The sequence below is a fragment of the Natator depressus genome, chromosome 3 (genome assembly GCF_965152275.1).
Source record: "Natator depressus isolate rNatDep1 chromosome 3, rNatDep2.hap1, whole genome shotgun sequence".
In the NCBI taxonomy this organism is placed as follows: Eukaryota; Metazoa; Chordata; order Testudines; family Cheloniidae; genus Natator; species Natator depressus.
The window spans coordinates 183367036-183386885 of NC_134236.1; the positions used below are offsets into that span (position 1 = coordinate 183367036).

The 19850-nt window shown below is 44.8% G+C and overlaps 1 protein-coding gene across 2 annotated transcripts in view; it reads right to left on the reverse strand.

The window, feature by feature from the left end:
• Positions 1 to 19850, reverse strand: part of STON1 (stonin 1) — a 61960-nt gene that overhangs the window by 11607 nt on the left and 30503 nt on the right. Inside the window, exons 2-3 of one of the 2 annotated variants that reach the window (XM_074949442.1) lie at positions 856 to 2106; positions 133 to 393 (exon numbers count right to left, since the gene is read on the reverse strand). In XM_074949442.1, coding sequence (XP_074805543.1) covers positions 133 to 393; positions 856 to 2056 — 1462 coding nt within the window. In that variant the 5' untranslated portion in view covers positions 2057 to 2106. Of the gene's footprint in view, positions 1 to 132; positions 2107 to 19850 lie in introns of both variants that reach the window. The other variant, XM_074949441.1, reaches the window with a different exon arrangement.

Genomic DNA, 19850 nt, shown 5'->3' on the forward strand with positions numbered 1-19850 from the left:
GGGCCCTTACACTAGTGTAAATTAGGAAAGTCAGTGAAGTTATATAAGATCAGCATGAGAGAAGAATCAGGCTCCTCCAGTAGAAGAGCTGCACCCAAAAAATACTATTTTGATAATGCAGAATATATTTACTTGAGTTTTTATCCGGAAGTCTGTCTATCTTCCACACTACAGCCCTATAGGCACTTTCATATTTTGCTGTTCCAATTGAGACCTGAATTACAGGATCAGATTCAACTTCATGTAAAGAACCAAGGCATGTTTTTCTGTTCATTTTTGCTTTTAGGGACTTCTGTCTTTGGAGATTCATGGTCCAAAGTGCTTTGATCCACTGTGCAGGAACTGGAAAGCATATCATGACATTTTCACAGTATTTCATGGAATGCAAACGTGCTGGAATCAGAGAAGTAGAAGACATGTTTATAAAAGCCTGAAGTTCTATGTATGCTCCCTGAACAACTACTGCAGCCTTTAAAGAAAATGGAAGGTCTTGCCCAATATACAGTGTCTTGAAACGCATCAGTTCTATCCTACAGGCATCCAGAGGTGTAAACTTAATAATTCTAGATTGCTCAAACTCATGTGTTTTGACACACTTATGGAAATGGTAGTCAAGAATATCAATCCATTTCTTCTCCAGGTCCTTGTCAAAATAAAATTCATCTCTTTTCTGGAGTGCTAGATCATTTAAAGTAAAAAAGCATTCAGTATTGCCATTCACAAAACACATACAATAAATGTGTGTGATGACAGCACTTTCTACAAGTTTTCCTTCTGTTTTAGTGACTTTCCCCCAAAACTTATCCACTATTTCTAGTATAATTTCTTGTTCCTCATAATTTCTCTTTTGCTTACAAATGGCAGGAAGCTTCATTAACTCTTCCTCAACTGTTGCAAGGAAGTCAGTGAAGTCATTGTAATCCATGGTTCCTAACTTTAGCATCTGCTCCACCTCTGGTTCATGGACCACTTCTGCTTTGGGGTGGTATTTTCTTTTCTCTGTATAAGACACATATTCAATCTTCACGGTATGGATTTTTCCTGAAACACTACAGTTCTCTAGCTTGGGTTCTGACAGTTTACAGTATGGTTGGAGCTGGAATTCTTTAAAAGGTTTTTCAAGGCCCTTCTCGTAGTACATTTGTAAAATGCCTCCAGGTAGGACTTTAAGATAAATAGGACCCCACTGCCGAGATGACATCATATTCTTCTTCTCAGGAATTCTTAGCATGAAAGGCCAACCATCTTTTTTCTGGCTCCTGAAGAGACTGTATGGAATGAAAGAAGAGAGATTATGCCATGCATGTAAGCTGGAGGCAGACAGGCTTCCCAAAGTATCAGTTTGCAAATGTTCAAGCCTTTCACAGATATAACTGAAGGAATTCTGATTGAGACTTTTCTGATCATGGCAAGTGTCTTTTTCTTTAGGACGGCAAATACTTCTGCAAAGCTTTTTATCCTTTCTTTGTGTGTCAATATTATAGGGAGACATGCTAGTTGAACACCCCTCTTTCCAAAATAGACTTGAAAAAGCACACTCATTCTGAAAATATTGGAAGCGTTCCAATTCCAACTGATCTTCTAATTTATTGCAGCTTTCTTGGTAAGTAGGATTTATTTCACCCGGGGCTCCTTGTTTAGAGACTAAAATCTTAGGTGGATTATCATTAGGTGCAGTGCTCAGTTTCTGAAAAGCTAAGGAAGAACAAGTCCCAGGTGGTGGGTGAAGGTTAATGTTTGATGACAATTCAGGAATAGGATAAAGGATGTGAATTCCTGATTTGGGGATACAGCGACTTCCTGGATATTCTTTGGTAGGTGTAGAAAGTGGAGAGTTACTAGGAGGTCCAGGATTTAAGTAAAAGTCAGCTACAGGAGAAGAAAGTGGAGTTCTGTTTGTAGAAGTTGACCTACTTGAAGATTTATGCATATTAGCAAGATTGAGATTAAGACCATTTGCTTTACAGGTATTACTATTTTCCACTGATTTTTGAGGAGATTGAGACAGGGGTTCATCATCAAAAGTGACCCAGTTTGCTGGATATGTGGAACACATCTTGTAGGAAAAAACTTGAAACACTTATACAGGTATCACCTCTGAGTCATCTGTTGAGAAATAACACAAAACAAGAACAGACGTAATAAGAAATAAATGCAATTACTTGAAAAACTTACAACATTCAAATTTCATAAGGCCTAAATTTTTATGAGCATCCAGTTTTGGGTGCCTCAGTTTCTGGATGCACAACCTGATTCACCTTAGGCTTGATTTTTAAAGTACTGAGCAGACATTTTTAAAGTACTGCCACAGACCTCCAATTGCTGTCACAAATTGGGCACCCAAGCTTAGCGGACAGCTTTGAACATTTGATACACACACACACACACACACACAAACACTGTAAGTGGAGCTGACAGAAATACCTATAGGTAAGGTTGCCTAACATTTTCAATTAGAAGGTTCTGTTATCTTTGGCAAAATAACTGTTTGAGCTGAAATTTTCATGCTGGGTATCTGCCTCATGATGAATTTTTTGGGGAAGTTCAGCAAAAATGGCTCATCTGTTTCCAAGATGGAGGCTAGGAGAAAAATGCATTGCTTTGCCCATGTTAAAAAATTCTTACAACTGTTTTGCTGAGAAGCTAAGGCACCTCCATGCTTTGGGGCAGAGACTTAACATTTGTAGATGGGCATGTGTGTGCATGGAGGAAGCTTCATTAACTCTTCCTCAACTGTTGCAAGGAAGTCAGTGAAGTCATTGTAATCCATGGTTCCTAACTTTAGCATCTGCTCCACCTCTGGTTCATGCCCTATGCTCTTTTTCTGTCTCTGAAATTTCACCCAAATTTGGCTGAGTTATAAGCCTCTGAAAATATAAATTTACATATCTCAGAAGTTTGTTGTGGCTGGCAGAAAAATTCCCTGAACATTCCATCCATACTGAGCCTGATCTACCCACACAGAGTTCTGTGCCAGCCACAATTCACATGCTCCAACAAGGGGTTGAGCAGATTTGAGGCCAGTGAGACTGATGCCTAGGCAGTATGGAGGAGGAGGAAACCGTCGAACTCAAATGCATACGACTAGGTGCAGAGGGACAGGACGGAAGGGTCCTATGGAGGAAAAAAGTAATTAATGTAATTAAAGACTGTCATATTACATAATCATGGGGGGGCATATTAAGGTTGAACAGGCAACTTGAATTCTGGCATTTCCTAACTTTTGAGTGCTACACTTTACAACCTTAAAACATTCTTAACATAGGGATGTGTGCATGGGGGGTGTGTGTGCTATGTATAATTTTATTTACAAACACATACCTAAAAGTTCTGCTCACTCCACTAGACTTTTGTGCTGGCTCTTTTTCTGATGATGGTTGTTGGTAATAGCAGTAGGAAGAAACACATCCAAAGTGTGGGGGACAAACATATTATTCTTGCCCTTTGCACCTGTGATGTCAAAAGCCAGCTTTGAAGGAAATACTAGGATTTGTCCCCACTTAAGTTTAGTATCCATGCCTTTTTGTTCTTCAAGACAGTTAAGAATAAATAACTTGAGCAAAACTACAAGAAAGTAAGACTGAAGCATTCAGACCAAATTGTGGTGTTAGAAAGTATCTTCATTGTCTATGCTAAGGTGAGCCAATTTTTCCCAAACCACACAAAGTTTTCTGTAAGTACTGTAAATAGATGTGGTCACCTTAGGGCTTCTTACCATCAGGATTTGCACATTGTTAGCAAGATATGACTGAAAATTCCACATATAATTTGTTCTGTGGTTGTCTGAAATGGTTCACATTAAATTTGCTTTTGTAGTAGAGGCATGAAATGAACATTTCAGAAGTATAAATACATTTCTAATATTAAAAGTATAAAATGACATTCTGTATACCATATTTTTGTGGATACTAAAATTTATTGTAAATAGGGCTAATAACAATATCCTTTATGGGGAGAGCTGGCAGAAACACCTCTAAGAAAGGCCATCTAACATTGTCCATTTACAAGCAACTGATAACAGACCTTATATTTGCCAAACTTTAACCATCCAGGCTGAAATTTTCCATGAAGGATGTCTAACTCAGACAAAATTATTTTTTGAAAATTTTAGCTAAAACAGTTCTGCTATTTCTCAGAGCAAAGCTAGAGAAGATTATGTTGTTTTGCCCTTGTTAAAAAAAAATCTTACTACCATTTCATTGAGAAGCTCTAAGGCCTTCATGCTTTGGAATAGGGACTTGAAACTTGGCAAGGGTGGGAGTCAGCTTGATATCAGGAATGTGCGTTTTGCTGTCACCATAAAAATCCACCCTAATTTTGCTGAATACTGGCGTTTCCTAACTTTTGAGTGCTAGGCCTTACAAACTTAAAACATTCTTAACTAGGGTTGTCAAGCAATTGAAAAAATTAATCGCAATTAATCGCGCAGTTAAACAATAATAGAATACCATTTATTTAAATATTTTGGACGTTTTCTACATTTTCAAATATATTGACTTCAATTACAACACAAAATACAAAGTTTACAGTGCTCACTTTATATTTTTTCTTTATTACAAATATTTCGACTGTAAACAAAAGAAATAGTATTTTTCAATTCACCTAATACAAGTACTGTAGCGCAATCTCTTTATCATAAAAGTTGAACTTACAAATGTAGAATTATGTACAAAAAAAAGACAGTTACCTTTTCTGTAACTGGTGTTCTTCAAGATGTGTTGTTCATGTCTATTCCACGTGCTCGCCATGTGCACCAGTGCCGGAAGTTTTTCCCCTAGCAGTACCGGTAGGGGAGTGCCCCAAGCGACCCCTGGAGTGGTGCCTCTATGGCGCGGTATAAGGGGTGCTGCGCGCTCCCCCCACCCTCAGTTCCTTCTTGCCAGACAACTCTGACAGAGGGGAAGGAGGGCGGGATAGACATGAGCAACACATCTTGAAGAACATGAGTTATGGAAAAGGTAACTGTCTTTTCTTCTTCGAATGATTGCTCATGTGTATTCCATAATAGATGATTCCAAGCTATATCTGTTGGAGGTGGGTAGGAGTTCACAAATTCTCGGGGCAGAGCACAGCTCTTCTGAACCCGGCGTCTTCCCTTGTCTGGTTTCAGAGTAGCGGCCATGTTAGTATGTATTTGCAAAAAGAAAAGGAGTACTTGTGGCACCTTAGAGACTAACAAATTTATTTGAGCATAAGCTTTCGTGAGCTACACCTCACTTCATCGGATGCATTCAGTGGAAAATACAGTGGGGAGATTTGTCTGGGAGACGATCGCATAATGCGAGGTGAGCATGTGAACTGAAGACCATGTGGCAGCCCTGCAAATGTACTGAATGGGGACATGGGCTAAAAAGGCAGCTGACGAGGCTTGTGCCCTAGTCGAGTGTGCTCTCACAATCGACAGTGGAGGGATTCCCGCTAGGTCATAACAGGTTTGGATGCACGAGGTGATCCAGTTGGAGAGCCGTTGAGTGGAGATCGGCCAACCCCTCATGCATTTGGCCGAGGCGATGAACAGCTGCGAAGGCTTCCTGAACGGCTTAGTCCGTTCCAGGTAAAAGGCCAGAGCCCATCTCACATCCAGTGTATGGAGGCAGCGCTCCTCACTGAATGCATGGGGCTTGGGGCAGAGGACCGGCAGGAAAATGTCCTGACCCATGTGGTAGACGGAGACCACCTTCAGGAGGAATGAAGAATGCAGTTGGAGCTGGACCTTGTCCTTATGGAACACTGTGTACGGGGGCTCAGATGTCAGGGCCCTGAGTTCCAAGACCCATCTAGCAGATGTGATCACCACCAGGAAGGCTACCTTCCACGAGAGATGCGACCAGGAGCATGTAGCTAACAGCTCAAACGGGGGACCCATCAGCGGACCAGCACCAACTTCAGGTCCCACTGCAGCACTGGAGGCCTAACATATGAGAAAAGGCGATCCAACCCCTTTAAGGAATCGGCCAGTCATAGCATGGGAGAATACCGTGTGCCCCTGCACCAGCGGGTGGAATGCCGATATGGCCGCCAAGTGCACCTTGACGGACGAGGGCGCCAACCCTTGGGCTCTAAGGTGAAGGAGATAGTCTAAAATGAGCTGGATCAGGGCAGCCATGGGCAAAACGCCCCGCTCAGCCACCCATCAGGAAAATCGAGACCACTTTGCCAAGTAGACTCGACGCGTGGAGGGTCACCTACTTTCCAAGAGAATGTGCTGAACCCCTTCTGAGCACGTTCTTTCCTCCCAGCCTAACCATTGAGCAGCCATGCTGTGAGGTGGAGTGCCGCTAGGTTGGGGTGGAGGAGGCGGCCCTGGTCCTGGGAGAGCAGGTCTGGGTGGGGCACCAATGGCCATGGCGGGGCGACTGCCAGGCTCAAGAGGGTCCCATACCAATGTTGCCTGGGCCATGCCAGGCTAATCAGGAGGACCTGGGCCCTGTCCATCTTTATCTTTTCCAGGACCTTGCCAATCAGCGGGATCATGGGGAAGGCATAGAGAAACTGGCCTGACCAGGATAGGAGGAAGGCATCAGAGATAGCGCCCTCCCCCACCCCCCCGAGCAGAACTGGGGACACCGGCAGTTCTGCTGAGTCACGAACAGGTCCACCTGGGGAGTTTCCCACTCTTGGAAAAGTCTGTGCACCACCTCTGGGTGTAGAGACCACTCATGCTGAGAGGAGAAGTCTTGGCTCAGGTGATCTACCCACGAGTTCCATGCGCCTGGTAGGTGGTAGGCTTGTAGGCAAATGTCGTGGGCTATACAGAAATCCCACAGCCTGAGGGCTTCCTGCCAGAGGAGCAGGCCATGCCTTCCCTGCTGATGTAAAACATTGAGGCCGTATTGTCTGTGAGAACTCTGAACACTCTGCCTTCCAGGTGTGAGCGGAAGGCCATGCTCGCCAGCTGGACCGCCCTGAATTCCTTAACGTTTATGTGCAGGGCAAGGTCCTGTGCAGACCACAGACCTTGGGTGTGAACATCCCCACATGGGCTCCCCACCCCAGGTCCTAAGCATCAGACACCAGCTCCACCAAGGGGGGCCTACCCCTGAACGGGCCCCGAGGAGGACCACCATTGTAGGGAGGCGATCACCGGCTCGGGAACAGTGAGGACCTTGTCCATCCTGTCTCTGGCCTGGGAGAAGACCGAAACCAACATAGCTGGAGGGGCCTCATCCTGAGTCTGGCGTGGCAAACCACATATGTGCACGTCGACATGTGACCCAGGAGCTGGAGACACGCTCTGGCTGTCATCACTGGAAACCTTGTGATTGTGTCAATGAGCCCTTTCAAGGTTTCGAACCTGTCTGGTGGGCAGGAGGTCCTGGCCGACGTGGTGTTCAGGACTGCGCTAGGATATCAGGACTGCCAGATAAACTCTATGCGCTGTACCGGGACTAATGTGGACTTGGTGTCACTCACCAACAGGCCCAGAGTGGCACATGTGGACAGGAGGAGCGCCACGTGATCCCGCACCTGCGAGCGGAAGCTTGACCAGCCAGTCATCCAATAAGGGAAGATCTGGACCCCACAACGTCTGAGGTAGGCTGCCACCATGCACTTTGTGAATACCCTGGGAACAGTGGACAGGCCAAACGGGAGGATCATAAATTGGTAGTGTTTCTGCCCAACAGTGAAACGGAGGAAGCGCCTGTGCCCCTCGAATATATGGATGTGGAAGTACACGTCCTGCAGATCGAGGGCGGCGTATCAGTCCCCGGGATCCAGGGAGGGGATGATGGGGGCCAGAGAAACCATGCAGAACTTGAGCTTTATCACGTACTGGTTCAGGCCTCGCAGGTCCAGGATGGGCCTGAGCCCCCGTTTGGCTTTTGGGATAAGGCAATAGCGGGAGTAGTACCCCTTGCATTTGATCTCCGCTGGCACCACTTCCACCGCTCCTAAGCCAAGGAGCTGCCCCACCTCCTGCTCGAGCAGGGCCTCGTGAGAGGGGTCCCCCAGGAGGGGCGGAGGGTGGTTGGGTGGGGTAGAGGTAAACTGGAGGGTGTAGCCCCGGGAGATGGTGTTGCGGACCCATCAGTCCGAGGTCAGCCGTGACCACTCTGGGAGAAAAGCACTGAACCGGTTGGAGAAGGGAAGCTTTATTGCGGGTGGATCCCTGATGTGAACTGGTAGGTCGCCCACGGGTGACCTGTCAAAACTGCCATTTCCCCACCTGTTTGCCCTTGGAGGACCCAGGCTGCGGGGCAGACCGGGACTGCCTCTGCGTGCGTTTCATATAGTTCCGTGACTTTTTATAAGGGGGCTCATATTTAGAGTGGGTGGCCTAGCCAGAGCCGGAACATAGAGGCCAAGTGTCTTAAGCGTAGTGTGGGAATCTTTTAGGCTGTGCAGTTTTATGTCCGTCTGTTCTGCAAACAGGGCATTGCTGTCAAATGGGAGGTCCTGCAAGGAGTTCTGTGCCTCACTGGACAGCCCAGACAGCAGGAGCCACGACGCTTTCCCCCACCAGAACTTTGAGCTCATTCCTGTCACGCTCCTGGAGGGAGTCCTCGAATTTGGGCAGAGAGCCCTACAGATTGAACTCATACCGACCCAGGAGAGCCTGATGGTTCGCCACCTGTAACTGGAAACTTGAGGACGAATAAAGTTTTCTCCCAAATAAATCCAGCCTCCTTGAGTCTTTATTTTTTGGAATAGGGGCTGGTTGGCCCTGCCGTTCCCTGTGGTTGATCAACACGACCACCAGGGAGGTAGGGGCAGGGTGGGTGTACAGATATTCATGCCCCTTGGCAGGCACAAAGTACTTGCGTTCCGCTCTCTTACAGATGGAGGGAAAGGAAGCCAGGGTTTGCCACAAGGCATTTGAGGTTTTTGCCACCCCTTCGTGGAGTGGAAGGGCTGCTCTGCCTGGTACCAAGGCAGATAAGAAGTTGAAGAGGGAGTCCAAGAGCTCCTCCACATCCTCAGCCTGAAGGCTGAGGCTTGATGCCACCTTTTCAATAGTTCCTAGCGGGCTTTAGAGTCCTCCTGTGGAAAGGAGGCAGGAGGGGCCATAATTGCCTCATCAGGGGAGAGTGAGGAGGCAGGCGCGGTACTTTGCGTGTCCACCGGCACCGACACCGAAGATGCACGTCCCACCGACTCCTTCCTTGGAGTCTGGGAAAGGGATGCTGACGGCCGTTCCGAGGCTCCAGCCAACGAGCAGGCCCCCACCGGGGGCTGCATCAGTGGCCAAGGGGCCCATTGGTACCATTGGGTGCCAGCCATGGAGCCTGGTGCCACTGCACCTGCACCTGCTGTGGCACTGGCGGAGCAGGCTGTTCAGCCTGACTGGCCTCTCCCGTTGATTGATGACTATGAAGGGAGGCCAGGCTGGCGTACAACCTGCCACTGTCCTTGGACCTGGAGGAGTGGTGGCATCAGGAATGGTGCTGACCACAAGACCGTGATCCCGATGTGGAGGAACGGTACTGCCGGTTGCAGCTGCTCCACAATCGTCTCCGGCAGGTGGATCCGTGATGGCAAGGCGCTGGTAATCGACTCCCGGGACTGCAGGAGCGGTGCCATGGCGGGGTCCTGGAGCAAGATGACGAATAGGAACAGCATCAACGTTCATGTTACAACTGGCTAAGATAGCACCTTGGAGATGAGGACCTTCGGTGCTGTCTGCCTCGGTCTTGATGGTATGCACTCTTCAAGGCGGAGCGGTGCCTGGAGCCCCTGTCAGTCGGAACCCAGCCAGACAACCTGGTGGGGGTTGACAGTGACCGCCGTGGACTATGCACGGGATGGTCGCTGAGCAGCGAATGGTGTCGGGAACATTCCCTCGACTGTGAATGGTACCAAGCCGGGGGCAACTGCAGAGATCCCAGCGGCGGCTTGCCTCTGGACCGTGGAGCCAGATGTGGCGGTGCCCCTGGTACCAGCATGGACTTAACATCCTGGGCCGCTTGCAGGGGCTCCGGAGTGGAGGGCATCCGGACATCTGGGGAAGCCTGGACCTGAGTCCGAGGCCTAGAGGCCGATGGAGACCGAGGACTGCCCAACATGGGTCTAGCCTCTCCCCCGGTGCCACCGCAGAGAAGGCCTCTTCTTAGCCTTCTTGGCGTGCCCCACGGACGGGGAGTGGTGCCGACTGGTAGATGGCGCCAGGGGGTCGCCGCACACCGACACCGTGGTACCCGGTGCTGACTCGGAGCGGCGCATCGGAGTCGGGGTCAGCGCCGACCCCATCTGGATGGCCCAGAGCTGAATGTCTCTTTCTCTCTTGGTCTGAGGCTTGAACGACCTGCAAATCTTGCAGTGATCGCTGAGATGGGTTTCACCCAAACACTGTAAACAGTCTGCGTGTGGATCACTCACAGGCATCGGCAGCCTACAGGTGTCACATGACTTAAAACCTGGGGCACGGGGCATGCCCAGCCCCAGGCGCACTAAACTAAAATAATCTAACTACTTCAACTACAGGTACTACTACACTGAACGAACAAGCGTCCTGGAGGAAAGCTGCAGACAAGCTGGAGCAGAGCAGTTCCGAAGCACCTTCATTGGTGGCAAGAAGGAACTGAGGGTGGGGGGAGGGCACAGCGCCCCTTATACCATGCCACGGAGGCGCCACTCCAGTGATCGCTAGGAGCACTCCCCTACGAGTACTGCTAGGGGATAAACTTCCAGCACTGGTGCACATGGTGAGCAAGCACACCTATTGTGAAATACACATGAGCAATCACTCGAAGAATAACTGCATTCCAAAATAAAACAATGTAAAACTTTAGAGCTTACAAGTCCACTCATTCCTACTTCTTGTTCAGCCAATCACTCAGACAAACATATTTTTTACATTTGCAGGAGATAATGCTGTCTGCTTCTTGTTTACAATGTCATCTGAAAGGGAAAACAGGCGTTCGCATGGTATTCTTGTAGCTGGCCTCACAAGATATTTATGTGCCAGATGCGCTAAAGATTCATATGTCCCTTCATGCTTTATACGTCCATTCCAGAGGACATGCATCCATGCTGATGACTAGTTCTGCTCAATAACGATCCAAAGCAGTGCAGATTGATGCACGTTCATTTTCATCATCTGAGTCAGATGCCACCAGGTTGATTTTCTTTTTTGGTGGTTTGGGTTCTGTAGTTTCTGCATTGAAGTGTTGGTCTTCTAAGACTTATGAACGCATGCTCCACACCTCCTCCCTCTCAGATTTTGGAAGGCACTTCAAATTCTTAAACCTTGGGTCAAGTGCTGTACCTATCTTTAGAAATCTGATATTGGAACCTTCTTTGTGTTTTGTCACACTGTAATGATAGTGTTCTTAAATCAAACAACATATGCGGGGTCGTCATCCGAGACTACCATAACACAAAATATATGGCAGAATGCGGGTCAAACCATGGAGCAGGAGACATATAACTCTCCTCCAAGGACTTCAGTCACAAATTTAATTAACACATTTTTTTTAAACAAGCATCATCAGCATGGAAGGATGTCCTCTGGAAAGGTGGTCGAAGCATAAAGAGGCATATGAATGTTTAGCATATCTGGCATGTAAATATCTTGCAATGCCAGCTACAAAAGTGCCATGCAAATGCCTGTTCTCAATTTCAGGCGACATTGTAAATAAGAAGCGGGCAGCATTATCTCCTGTAAATGTAAACAAACTTGTTTGTTTTAGCGATTGGCTGAACAAGAAGTAGGACTGAGTGGACTTGTCAGTTCTAAAGTTTTACATTGTTTTGTTTTTGAGTGGTTATGTAACCAAAAAAAAATCTACATTTGTAAGTTGCACTTTCACGATAAAGAGATTGCACCACAATACTTGTATGAGGTGAACTGAAAAATACTGTTTCTTTTGTTTATCATTTTTACAGTGCAATTATTTGTAATAAAAAATAATAAAGTGAGTACTGTACACTTTGTATTTTGTGTTGTAATTGAAATCAATATATTTGAAAATGTAGAATAACATCCAAAAATACTTAATAAATTTCAATTGGTATTCTATTGTTTAACAGTGCAATTAAAACTGCGATTAATCACAATTAATTTTTTTAATCGCAATTAATTTTTTTGAGTTAATTGCGTGAGTTAACTGCGATTAATCGACAGCCCTATTCTTAACATAGGGTTGTATGTGTGGAGAAGATGTGTGCTACATATAATAAAAAAAAATGCAACTTGCACCTCCTCAGTAGACATTTCATGAGGACCTCCAGAACCTTCCAAAGACATGTCTGAAATCTCGCAAGCCTTTTTGGGATTGTGCTAAAGTTCCTAAAGCATCCTCATGCAATTCTGAGGCACTTTGGAAAGTTTTCTAGGATAATGCTAATGTCCAAAACACACACCTAATTGCCAACTCTGAAAAACAACTTCGAGCCTACCCCAGAAACAATGGTCTGCACTGAATATTTTAGAACATTGCATGGCAGATGCTGTCATCTCTTACACCTTTGGAAGATGAGAGACAACACACAGGGTGACTCTGGACACCACCAAAACTATGGACCATGTTGTAAATCAGTGCCCGCTTTGTTTGCCAGTGGCATCCCAGATTTACATCAAGCCACTCCCAAAGCTACCAATCAGCTCACTAATCTGGACTTGGTTATTTGAACATTGTTAATCTTCTTCTTTCATATGGCAAGAGAGGTGAAGTGGTAGAACAGTTACAGGTTGGGAGCTAAATTCTCCAAACTAACATACTAGAGGAGCTAATCAGGACTTTCCCTGAAATTGCTCCTCCTTGCAGCAAGGGGTCGCTGTTGTATGAGACACAGAAACCAAAAGCAGGGAGGACACCTGTAACACAACGTACCTCAAAAGAGCACCCTGTAACTCCCATTTCATCATTCATATGTGGTTGTGATATTTCATGCAAAGCATGCCATGTATGATATTATATGAAATGTCATGATCTGCTGAAACCCACTGTTCTGTACTAATATGTATGTCATTAATGTGTATGAAGTTATGATATTTTCTGTATGGTTGTTACTGAAATATGTTGTCAGTTTGAGAGTCTCTATTACAAGGGTGGTGTTCCCTATCCAGGAGGGTGTTAACCAACCATCAATCACCAGAGGAGTTGTAATCAAGGGATTTACAGTTCAATGACAGTTGCACAAGACCACAACAGGGACTGCTCAATCCAGTGACTCAGCAAAACTCACCCGGACATGTCTGGGCAAGTGTCTTCTAGGCACATGAACTAAGGATATAAAATAGGGGAGAGTGGCATCATGCTTTTTCCTTTCTCCTCCCCCATCTACGCTGGAAGCAACAAGAATGCTGAGAAGATGAAGACTTCAACTGAGGAGACTGGTTGTATTGAGACCTGTGTATTAAGAACTGTAACATCCAATGGGGTAAGAAAATTGCTCAATCTAAATACTGCCTAGTGTAATAAGGTTTAAGATTTAGATTGTGCACTTATCTTTTATTTTCTGTGGGAACTATCTCTGATGTCTTATGCCTACCACTTATAATAACTTAAAATCTATCTTTCTGTAGTTAATAAATTTGTGTTATACTTTACTTAAAAACAGTGTATTTTTCTTAAAGTGCTTGGGAAATCTCAGCTCAGGTTAAAAGGCTAGGGCATAATCTCTCCACATTGAGGGAGGGGTGGACTGGGTAATAAACTTACACTGGTCGGGCTTCTGACCAGGGCAAGACAGTACAGCTCCGGGGTGTAAGGCTGGGGAACTGGAGGGAATTAGCTGGTGCCTTTCTCTGAGTGATTTGTGAGTGGCTCTGGGAGCATTCATGCAATCTAGCTGGGTGTGGGGATCCACATGCTGTTGTGCTGAGTGATAACAGCACCTGGAGGGGTTTGCTGCTTGTCACTAGCAAAGCATTGTATCTTCAGGGAGAGGGACATGGGGCTGCAGAGAGACAGGGACAGGTTGCTGGGTCAGGGAAGACACAGGCTATGCCTGAGGTGACAGGGCTTGAATTCTGGTGGAGATAGGTGCAAAGGGGTATGGAGACAGGCTGAGGGGGTAGGGTGCGGGACAAAGACAGGCAGTTGGTGTGGCATAGTGGCAGGGGAAGAGAAATAGGTAGGTGCATGCTAAGGGACAGGGAATGAAGGGCAACCACTTGAGCACACTTCCCCTCCAAAACCTGGAATGGAACCCAGGATTCCTGAGTCTCAACATTCCTTTGGTGTCAGCAAAGAGCTGTGAATCCCACTAGCAAAATGTGTCCCATCAGCCTCTGGCGGCTGGTCCACAGTGAGATAACAGCCTCATACAACCATCTGTTACTCCATTAGTGTGCTGGGGATCTACAGGTCCAAACCCTGCTAATGACCTCTGGGTCGGAGGGGAGGAAAGACAATATAGTAGATACTTTTGACAATTTTGGCCTTAATCTCTCTGTGCATCAGTTCCTCCATTATAACACCTACTGGTGTTGTGAACATACATTCATTCATGTTTGTGAAATGCTCAGATACTATGGTAACAAGTGCCACAGAAAAGCCCATGAGAAAATTAATAATTCTGTATTCAATGCAGGGTTTGGATGGTGAGCAGTAAATAAGGCCTGAAGTCACATTTTGGCTAAAGAGAAATAATTAATAACTACTTTTGTTAGTCTCTAAGGTGCCACAAGTACTCCTTTTCTATTTATTTTGTGTGTAGATTATATTTTGCTTGTAATTTGTGGGATGACTAAAAGAAGTGAAGATCAGATACAGGGAACTGAAGATGATGAAAACACCCAAAATACTCAAAATGATTTCAGCTTCTGACTTAACCTGTCAGAGACTGCAGACATGTGGGCACATAGAAGAAACATTTTAGATTAGCAAATCCAAACCCTTTTCAGGGTGGTTTATAGGCCTCGTTGTTTATAAAGAGACTCTTTTACACTTGACTTTAGCCACAAGTCCAAGAAGTAGTGACATATTCATGCTGCTGAGCATTGATTTGGCTGGGAGTCTGGAAAAGTACAATTCATTCAATCAGTAAATAAATTAGGTTTAACTGAAATATTCCTCTGATATAAGCATTAGTATGCTTATCTGGATGATGGGATGGATTGCACCCTCAGGAAGTTCGCCGATGACTCTAAGCTGTGGGGAGAGATAGAATCATAGAATATCAGGGTTGGAAGGGACATCAGGAGGTCATTTAGTCCAACCCCCTGCTCAAAACAGGACCAATCCCCAATTTTTTGCCCCAGATACATAAATGGCCCCCTCAAGGATTGAACTCACAACCCTGGGTAGATATGCTGGATGGTAGGGATAGGGTCCAGAGTGACCTGGACAAATTGGAGGATTGGGCTAAAAGAAATCTTATGAGGTTCAACAAGGACAAGTGCAGAGTCCTGCACTTAGATGGAAGAATCCCATGCACCGCTACAGACTGGGGACCGATTGGCTAAGCAGCAGTTCTGCAGAAAAGAACCTGGGGATTACAGTGAATGAGAACCTGGATATGAGTCAGCAGTGTGCCCTTGTTGCCAAGAAGGCTAACGGCATATTGGGCTGCATTAGTAGAAGTATTGCCAGCAGATTGAGGGAAGTAATTATTCCCCTCTATTCGGCACCGGTGAGGCCACATCTGGAGTATTGCATCCAGTTTTGGGCTCCCCACTACAGAAAGGATGTGGACAAATTGGAGAGAGTCCAGCGGAGGGCAATGAAAATGATCGGGGGCTGGGGCACATGACTTACGAGGAGAGGCTGAGGGAACTGGGCCGGTTTAGTCTGCAGAAGAGAAGAGTGAGGGGGGATTTAATAGCAGCTTTCAACTACCTAAAGGGGGGCTTCCAAAGAGGATGGAGCTCAGCTGTTCTCAGTGGTGGCAGATGACAGAACAAGGGGCAATGGTCTCAAGTTGCAGTGGGGAAGATCTAGGTTGGATATTAGGAAACACTATTTCACTAGGAGGGTGGTGAAGCACTGGAATGGGTTACCTAGGGCGGTGGTGGAATCTCCATCCTTAGAAGTTTTTAAGGCCCGGCTTGACAAAGCCCTGGCTGGGATGATTTAGTTGGTGTTGGTCCTGCTTTGAGCAGGGGGTTGGACTAGATGACCTCCTGAGGTCTCTTCCAACCCTAATCTTCTATGATTCTATGATCATTAAATGTAATCTGTATGAGAATTCAAGCAGTAAACCAGTGTGGAAGAAAAAAACTACTAAGGTCCTTTGACCTAAATCTCCCTATTGCAGAATAACTGTATGCGCTATGGAAGAATGAGAAAAAGTCATATGAGTATACAAGTGGGTGGCCAAGAGATGCTATGACAGCAGAGGGGTTTCTAAAGGCCCCTGACTATCCAGCCAGTTCTGCTTAAAAAGCCCCTGACTGCAATATTGCAATATACAACCCATGGCCTACAGTCAACCGCACTTGGCTTAAACTAGAAAAGTTGCTTATTGATGCAATATGTATGATATTGTCCTTATAAGGCATAATTGGTTGGGTCTGTTGGAAAACTACCCATGCGGAAGTGTATTGTTCAAAATGCCACTGAAAACCCTATATAAGTTTGTTGAAGTATATGGAAAATAGAGCAGCTCCTGGCTAGCTGTCTCTCCCTTCACGCTTATATTACAATAAAGGAATCTCCGGCTGTTCTGATTCAAACACAACGCGTGGTTAATTTTCCACCTCACCAGTGATACTCAGACTGAGGCTCGCGAGCCACAAGTGGCTCTTTAATGTATCTCCTGTGGCTCTTTGCAGCATGTTATTAAAACATTGGTTAATAATTAAATCACACAATCTACGTTATTAACCAGTCAGGATGCTTCTACTGTGTTATTAACCAATTGTAGAATACTTGGTCAGTTATTTTATTGAGAGAATAATTATATATATATATATACACACACACACACACACACACAATTTTATTTTTTTATATATATATATTATGACAAAGTTCCTGCTCTACCTTGGTGGGTCTTGCGCTTATTGGCGGATTTGCTCGCCTTGGAGCTTCACGGCAGCCCTCAGCTTGGCCGTTCTTCTGAATTCACAGTCCAGGTCAACTCCTCCTGTGTCTGATCAGGAGTTGGGAATATTTGGGGGGAACCCGGGTCCGCCCTCTACTCCGGGTTCCAGCCCAGGGTCCTGTGGAATGCAGCTGTCTAGAGTGCCTCCTGGAACAGCTGTGCGACAGCTACAACTCCCAGGACTACTTCCTCATGGCCTCCTCCCAACACCTTCTTTATCCTCACCATAGGACCTTCCTTCTGGTGTCTGATAATGCTTGTACACTTCAGTCCTTCAACAGTCCGCGTTCTCACTCTCAGCTCCTAGTGCCTCTTGCTTCCAGCTCCTCACACGCACACCACAAACTGAAGTGAGCGCCTTTTTAAAACCCAGGTGCCCTGATTAGCCTGCCTTAATTGATTCTAGCAGCTTCTTGATTGGCTGCAGGTGTTCTAATCAGCCTGTCTTAATTGTCTCCAGAAGGTTCCTGATTGTTCTGGAACCTTCCCTGTTACCTTACCCAGGGAAAAGGGACCTACTTAGCCTGGGGCTAATATATCTGCCTTCTATTACTCTCCTATAACCATCTGGCCTGACCCTGTCACTATATATATATATAAATAAAATAGTGTATATATAGTTTATATATATAAAATAGTAAATTAAACAATGAATTCACCCTACTGTGGTTCTTTTGGGTAATGCTGATTGCTAATATGGCTCCTGAACCCCTTAGATCTGAGTATCACTGAAGTAAAGAGTTAACCTGGACTTTAATTTTTAACGTATAATTTAAAACACGAAACACATAACATTATATCCTTATATTAGATATACTGTCCACAAAGAGTTCTCCCCCCCTCCACTCCTTTTGGTTGATGAAGAAACAAGAAATAAATCTCTAATTATTATAAGGAAACAAAATACAATGAAACACCGCAGGGCTTGTACAAATGCTGTTCATTCTAGAAAGGATATCCTCATTATGTCAGTACACATTCATGTCTGCATGAAAGCACAAGAATGGGAGTGTTCCTACTCATTGTACCACCTGCATGTATATTTCTATATAATTTAGGATTAGACAACAGTTACTTGGAAGCATTTTCCCTTCACAGCTATATAATCAATTTGTTTATCTGAAGTATGTGTCATATAGCCATACAAGCCATTCCTAGTCTGCAAGGATTAGGAAACCAGTTTGTTTCTAAAAAGGAAAGAGTTCAGCCAAATGAATTTGTATGTTGTGCCATAAACTTTGCAATTTCTTTTGGGCCATCTTAAAATTTAGGAATGCATCCTGGACTATGACAAACTTTGTGCTCATTTTATTGCTGAACAAACAAGAATTTAGAATGGAGTTGTTTTAGTCTCTCATTATTTTTTGAACTCTAAACCTTTTTCTTCACAAAAAATATTTGCAGTACAGGAGTTACTTTTAGTAAGATTCCTCCTCCACCTCTCAAAAGAGAGGGAGTTCCAAATGGTTGCATTGTAGTTAGGATCCATTAGAGTCTCTATTATCCACTCAAACACTGCATACAAGTTTGAAGTTTAGCAATGGACAGAAAACCTGGGTCATTTCCTCCCCACATCATTACCATTTTTTCTACTGTTTCAGCCACTCCCCTTTAGTTGCCAGCCTTCTTCATTCATCTCTTTTCCCGTCTCCCCTCCCATCATCTTACTCCTGCAATCTCAAAATTACATGGTCTGTTTTCCACAGGCAAGCTGGCATCATCCCAAAATACCTTGCTACTTTTTCTTAAATCACAGGTGGGGTAGTACTCACTCAGAGCATCACTTTTGCTCTGACAATCAGGAGCAAAGCATCCTGGGGCACATCAACAAGTTGGAGGGTGGTGGGAGTGGGCACAGAAGTTCTGCATTAGAGCTCAAAGGGAGGTTACAAGAGACAAGTAAGTGATGGGAGCAGGAGAAGATGATGAATGGGCAGAAAGGAAGTGATCGAAAGAGAAATTCTACTGAAACACTCAGGAGAGTGCAGAGACAGGTCTTGAATTGAGTAGGACAAAGCATAACCCTTTCATTTAACTATTTTGACACACAAAAGTTGTTAAACACGGACTAGCATAAGTGAAAAAAATGACAAAATATAAAATGTGACTGTAAGTACCTACATACATATTATATAAAATAAACATATTTTTCCCAAACAGCACTTTGTGAACTATTCCCCTTCCCATCACTGACACTGCATCTTTTCAATGTCAGTTATTCCACATGTTAATGTTTGTATCTATTCTTCTATCCACAGTTATTGCCTTTCCACACATTTTTTCTGTCTGAACATGAAGTTACAGCTTTTTCCACCAGATTTTGTTTTAAAGCTCCAGTCTTTTTACCTGTGAAATATTTAACTTCAGTTAATAAATGTCTATGAAGAAAAACATTTTTCCACATGCATCTCTCTCTCATCTGTATTTATGCCATTTGTATGCCTTTCAGCATGAATGCAGCTTTTCCTTATTACTTTTTGAGATATTGGAAGTAAAAATACTACATATATAAAAAATAAAAAGGAAATATTCATATATATAGTACAGTGAAGCCTCAGAGTTATGAACAACAGAGTTATGAACTGACCAGTCAACCACATACCTCATTTGGAATTGGAAGTACTCAATCAGGCAAAAGCAGAGACCAAAAAAAAAAACAACAAATACAGCACAGTATTGTGTTAAATGTAAGCTACTAAAAAAATTAAGGGAAAGCAGAATTTTTCTTCTGCATAGTAAAGTTTCAAAGCTGTATTAAGTCAATGTTCAGTTGTAAACTTTTGGAAGAACAACCATAATGTTTTGTTCAGAGTTATGAACATTTCAGAGTTACGAACAACCGCCATTCCTGAGGAGTTAGTAACTCTGAAATTCTGCTGTAGTTCATTTGACCTCCACTTATGGAACTCTAGATCTGA